General features: G+C 36.3%; 1 protein-coding gene across 1 annotated transcript in view; it reads right to left on the bottom strand.

Moving 5' to 3' along the window:
* Positions 1-5,757, bottom strand: part of dnai4 (dynein axonemal intermediate chain 4) — a 9,919-nt gene extending 4,162 nt beyond the window's left edge. Inside the window, exons 1-7 of the mRNA XM_059343990.1 lie at positions 5,602-5,757; positions 4,098-4,204; positions 2,932-3,088; positions 1,858-1,997; positions 702-866; positions 406-591; positions 66-220 (exon numbers count right to left, since the gene is read on the bottom strand). Of these exons, the coding sequence (XP_059199973.1) occupies positions 66-220; positions 406-591; positions 702-866; positions 1,858-1,997; positions 2,932-3,088; positions 4,098-4,204; positions 5,602-5,615 (924 nt within the window). The 5' untranslated portion in view covers positions 5,616-5,757. The remainder of the gene's footprint in view (positions 1-65; positions 221-405; positions 592-701; positions 867-1,857; positions 1,998-2,931; positions 3,089-4,097; positions 4,205-5,601) is intronic.
* Between the last annotated feature and the right edge of the window lie 333 nt (positions 5,758-6,090).

Here is a 6,090-nt window from a genome sequence, read left to right as displayed (position 1 = left end):
TTAATTATTTATATGAATACCACAAATAAAAAAAGTTTTGCAAACTGAACGGGTGTGTGTGTTACCGGGTTCTTTTTGTTCCAGGCCATGCTGTTGACACTGCGTCCTCTGCTCAGCTCACAGCTGAAAGCCCAGAGGAGCTCCACAGCTGGAGACCGGGGGCGCTCTGGATCCTCCTCCCTCTGCTCCACCATCCACGGCTTCACCACACTGTCTGGATCTGACATAATCATTTGTTTTTACTCATATTTAAACTGGTATCCGTGAACACCTCATCTGACCTCATCTACGGTTGGGAATGTGAATTTTACCAGTTATGAGGTGTAAATAGCAGAAAGCAGTCCATAGAGCATCTTGATTAATCTGTAAAAAACTGCAGCCAATGTGATTACGAGCTGAGTTTACCTTCTATTACGGGCAGCTGTCTGTAAGCAGCCAGTTTGGTTTGGAAAGTATTTCCCAGGATGCTCCTCTCCATTGCCAGTAAGCAGTGTTGGAATTCCTCTGACAGCATGATCAGCTGCAGGTCTGTCTCACTGTTTAAACTGCTTCCAAACGCTTCCACTTCTTTCAATGAGCTATTTGCACTGGCTGAGAAATACAAAAAATATATATACATGCATGTTATTGCAGTACTGTGCAGTGCAATCACACAGAATAAAACCCAGACTGGAGCAGAATCATCTTTTCTTAATATTTACCTGTACTGGCTGTGCTGCCCACTGAAGCGCTCCTCTCTGCAGCTCTGCTGGAGTCTCCAGCAGCTTCTGGATAGTCAGCCCTCCCTAGTTCAGGGCTGCTCACCCTTTCATCCTGCTCAGGGCTGATCAAAGTGTCATACATGTCCCAGGTGGTAACATTCGTGGCTGTAGGCATGGAAACATTTGAAAACAATGCCCACATTTAAAAAAAACATACATTATTAATTAACTGTGTACAGAAGGACTGGTTCCATCTAGGCTAGGGTTGCACAATTAATCAAATCACAATTGCAGTGCAATATTCAAAATTATATTTTTTAAAAGCAAAATATATTAAAAAAACCTTCTGAATGAAGTATTGTTGTGCTGCTTTAGTAGAGATCTGGCCCTAGATAACAGGATGACAACTGATGGATAGATTGATGGACCTTGCACCAAAACCTGACTGGATTTACACAGTTTGTTATTTGTCCCACCAGAGAAAATAAAACCCTTGATCTGCTGTATGCTAATGTCAAACAAGCTTACAGAGCTACTGCCTTGCCACCACTTGGAAGGTCAGATCACTTAGTTCATCTGGAGACTTGTTACAAACCCTGTGTGTGGAAGCAGCCTACAACTAAACTCACAGTCAGGAAATGGACACCAGAGGCTACTGAGGCTCTAAATCAGTAGTTCTCAACCTTTTTGAGTCACGACCCCCAATTTAACATGCATGTTGTCCGCGACCCCCGCTCACTGAACACAATCTCACACGCACAGTTCAGATCACCCAAAAAAGAAACAAAATGACCAAAAAAGACACAAATTGACCACAAAATGATAAAAAATGACACAAAATTACCAAAAAAGACACATAATGACCCAAAAAAGAAACAAAATTACCAAAAAGACACAAAATGACTAAAAAAAGACAGAAAATGACCAAGAAAAGGAACAAAATGACCAAAAAAGACAGAAATTGACCACAAAATTATCAAAAAAAGACACAAAATGACTAAAAAAGACACAAATTGACCACAAAATTATCAAAAAAAGACACAAAATTACTAAAAAAGTAAGGACCAAAATGATTAAAAAAAAGACACAAAATGACAAAATAACACACAAAATGACCAAAAAAAGACAGTCTACAATGGAAAATAATGATCCTCACCTGTGTCCACCATGACCATGGCGTCACTCTGGACCTGTTTGTTTTTAGTTGCTTCATTCAACGTCTGTGCTGTTCGATCCACATACTTATCATTGTCCATTCTGTTTTTGCAAACCTCAGCATACTGATTGTTTCTCTCTCTGTAAAAACAGGATGAACAAATGTTCAAAATGTTGCAACTGTGATCATTTGCTGAACCTTTGTGACATACAATCAACTGAAAACGGTTTAACTTAAGTTTAAACTGATAAATGTTGATTTTTTTAAAGATACACTCTGAAATCTGAATTAAATGCCTTTTGTTTTCATTAACATTTTACGCAGCGTCTCAACTTTTTTGGAGTCAGGGTTGTATTTACTGAGCAGCTCCATATACAAAGACATCTCAATCTTTCTAGAAAAGTTAGAAAAAATAAGATTGGTGTGTCTTTCTCATGTGTATATGGTAGGGCTGGGCGATATGGCCCTAAAAGAATATCACGATATTGCAGGCTAATTTTGCGATAACTATATCTTGACGATATTAGGAAATACTTAAAAAGATATAGAAAATATGATTTTTTTTTAGTCTGTATAAATAATTAAAAATCTAAAATGTAGTTTGAAGTGCAAATCTCAACAGTTGCCAAATACAAAAAAAATACTCTTGACTCTTGAGTATGAGCAAATAATAAAAATAACCATTTAGGGGTTCCGGGGGCATATTTTAATGACATTTTGTAAAGGAGAATAAAGGTTCTTGTATGTTTTATTTAAGGCATCTTATTTTGACAGTCTTCTTGTAAGTTCTGTGGTGGATTCTCTTAACACACTGTGCTCTTATTTTGAAAGCTGCATGTGTTTAGTGACAGGGAGTAAGTAGCTTTTTGTGATTAAAACAACTTTAACCACTACATCAAGAAGTAGGAACGTTGCCAAAATCATGATATGCATTTTTTGTAACCATAAAAAAATATACCGATATTATTGTGAACGATACGATATGGCACACCCCTAGTATATGGCTTGATACACTTTTCTTACATTTAAAATCTTTTTTTAAAAACCCGGTAGTAGTCAGAGGTCTTCACTCACATGATAGCTTCTGCATCATCAGAATCCACTGATACTAAGGTGGTGGGGATGTCCAACAGAGAGATGCTGCCTGTCTCAGAGATGAGGACATCTGTGACCTCTTTCAACATGTCCTCTGTCACATGTTCTTTCATAATGTCTCTCCTCCCCTGCACATCTGGCAGGGAACAAAAGACATGAAGCAAAAACTTTCAGCAAACATCACAGCTATCTGCAACAAGAAACATTCATTCATTATTAAACGCAGCATGACGTTTAACCTCCTGTAGCCCTGCGTCCTCATATGTGGACATTTTATTTTAGGTTTTCTGGACCTTATACTTACACTACTGGTCAAAAGTTTTAGAACACACCAACTTTTCCAGAATTGAATTGAAAATGATGCAGTTTAATGTCTCAGTGTACTCTGAAATGAATGCACATTTGCAACATTTAAAATTCTTTATTGAGCATGATAGTGTTTTGAAAGTAAAAAAAAGATTCAAAATCACAATATATGTTGGACTAAAGGACTAAAGACACAAAATGACCAAAAAAGACACCGAAAGACACAAAATGACTAAAAAAAGACACAAAATGACCAAAGAAAGACACAAAATTACAAAAAAGACACCAAAAGACACAAAATGACTAAAAAAAGACACAAAATGACCAAAAAAAGACACAAAATGACTAAAAAAAGACACAAAATGACCAAAAAAAGACACAAACTGACCAAAAAAGACACCAAAACACACAAAATGACTAAAAAAAGACACAAAATGACAAAAAAAGACACAAAATGACTAAAAAAAGACACAAAATGACCAAAAAAAGACACAAAATGACTTACAAAGACATGAAAAGAATTCAAAAATGGACAAAATAGCCCAAGACTCCATAGAGTTAAGTTGTTAACCCATTTCTTGTTCCCTGAAAAAGGCCTACTTGTATAATTCTGAAATGTACATTATTTTTCAGTTTTGGTTAAGCTTACCTTTTTTTATTTACCTCTGGTAGTTCACCACTTACCTTTGGACCCTTTCAAGCTGTTCATTTGACTTGAACTGCTTGAATTTCAATAAAAAACTGGAAAAATTGGGGTGTTCTAAAACTTTTGACCGGTAGTGTATATACACACGCACAGGCACACGTGCACACACACACACGCATTAAACTGTATGAACCTGGGAAGTTGATGATCATGTCCCGTTTGGAGAAAGCATCTTCAATCTCCTCGTTCATGGACTCTATGGTAGACTGGCTGGATATTCTGCTGCTTCCTAATATTGACCTGGAAACCAGTGATCCATTTCATTTTTTAAGATAGAAAAGTGTGCCAACAATGAGCAACACAAGACACATAAAAGCGATGCAAACACCAAAGAAATAACTATTTTCTCCCCTGCCCAGAATTACCACATTGGACAATGCGCTGCTGTTTTCATTCATTCATTGTTAATTTATTATATATCATCCTTACTATCATTAACAATCATGTCATATTTAACTGCTAGTGGTCTTCCTTAATTCTCCTATGCTTTTACATATGGGATCCATGCATACTGCTATCATGCCACCTCAGAGCAGCTCCTGCAGTTTGACCATCAAATGAGATGGTGTAGCACAGCTATTCTCAACCTTGGGGTCGGGACCCCAGTTGGGGTCGCGAGATGATTTCTGGGGGTCGCCAAATCATTTTGGAAGTCAGCTCTGTCTCCACTGTGTTAAAGTGTTCATGTGCTAATGTGTTTTAGTCTTTTTGGTCACTTAATGTCTTTTTTTTGGTCAGTTTGTGTCTTTTTTGGTAATTTTGTGTCTTTTTTTGATCATTTTGTGGTCGATTTGTGTCTTTTTTTGGTCATTTTGTTTCCTTTTTTGGTCATTTTGTGTCTTTTTTTTGTCATTTTGTATCTTTTTTTAGTCATTTTGTGTCTTTTTTTGGTCATTTGTTTCTTTTTTGGTCATTTTGTATCTTTTTTTAGTCATTTTGTGTCTTTTTTTGGTCATTTGTTTCTTTTTTGGGTCATTTTGTGTCTTTTTTTAGTCATTTTGTGTCTTTTTTTGGTCAGTTTGTGTCTTTTTTGGTAATTTTGTGTCTTTTTTGATCATTTTGTGGTCGATTTGTGTCTTTTCTGGTCATTTTGTGTCTTTTTTTAGTCATTTTGTGTCTTTTTTTAGACATTTTGTGTCTTTTTTTTGTCATTTTGTGTCTTTTTTTGGTCATTTGTTTCTTTTTTGGGTCATTTTGTGTCTTTTTTTAGTCATTTTGTGTCTTTTTTTAGTCATTTTGTGTCTTTTTTTAGTCATTTTGTGTCTTTTTTTGGTCATTTGTTTCTTTTTTGGGTCATTTTGTGTCTTTTTTTAGTCATTTTGTGTCTTTTTTGGTAATTTTGTGTCTTTTTGATCATTTTTTTGGTCAATTTGTGTCTTTTTTGGTAATTGTGTGTCTTTTTTTGATAATTTTGTTTCTTTTTTTGGGTCATTTAGTGTCTTTTTGGTCATTTTGTGTCTTTTTTTGATCATTTTGTGGTCAATTTGTGTCTTTTTTGGTCATTTTGTTTCCTTTTTTTGGTCATTTTGTTTCTTTTTTGGGTGATCTGAACTGTGCGTGACAACATGCATGTTAAATTGGGGGTCGCGACTCAAAAAGGTTGAGAACTACTGGTGTAGCAGGATCAGCTGCTCTACCTGGAGAAAGGCATGGTGAAGCTCCCGGTGGCTGCTGTCTGATCTGATGCTGATCCAGCAGATATTTCATCCAGAAACAACCTGCTGGCTTTGGCCTGCACAGCTGCAGGGTCAGCCTGGTAAAGCGGCAGAGGAGTGACATCATTGTTTTCTTCATCAAACACCTGCAAATAGGAAAATAATTAGCCACATATCTGGTTGGTGAGAGATTTATCATTGAATTGTATATACTGCTGTGGTTCTGGATGCTGCACAATCAATTGTCCAAAAGATTGACATAAACCTTAAAACAAAACATTTTCATCATCCCAAAGCGTATTTCATAAGAAGTAGGTGGTATTGAAATGCTCCTACATTGCAATTTTGATGGAAATAAATAAGATCCCTGTTAAACTGCCCACTAAACTCCCATAAACTACCATTGTTCTGGTTAATTTATGTACCCACTATTTCGATATCTCCTCATGAATGTTTAATTTGGAATAATAA

The sequence above is a fragment of the Centropristis striata genome, chromosome 11 (assembly GCF_030273125.1).
Source record: "Centropristis striata isolate RG_2023a ecotype Rhode Island chromosome 11, C.striata_1.0, whole genome shotgun sequence".
In the NCBI taxonomy this organism is placed as follows: domain Eukaryota; kingdom Metazoa; phylum Chordata; class Actinopteri; order Perciformes; family Serranidae; genus Centropristis; species Centropristis striata.
Note: the sequence above shows the minus strand (reverse complement) of the source record. Positions and strands in the feature narration are given on the sequence as shown.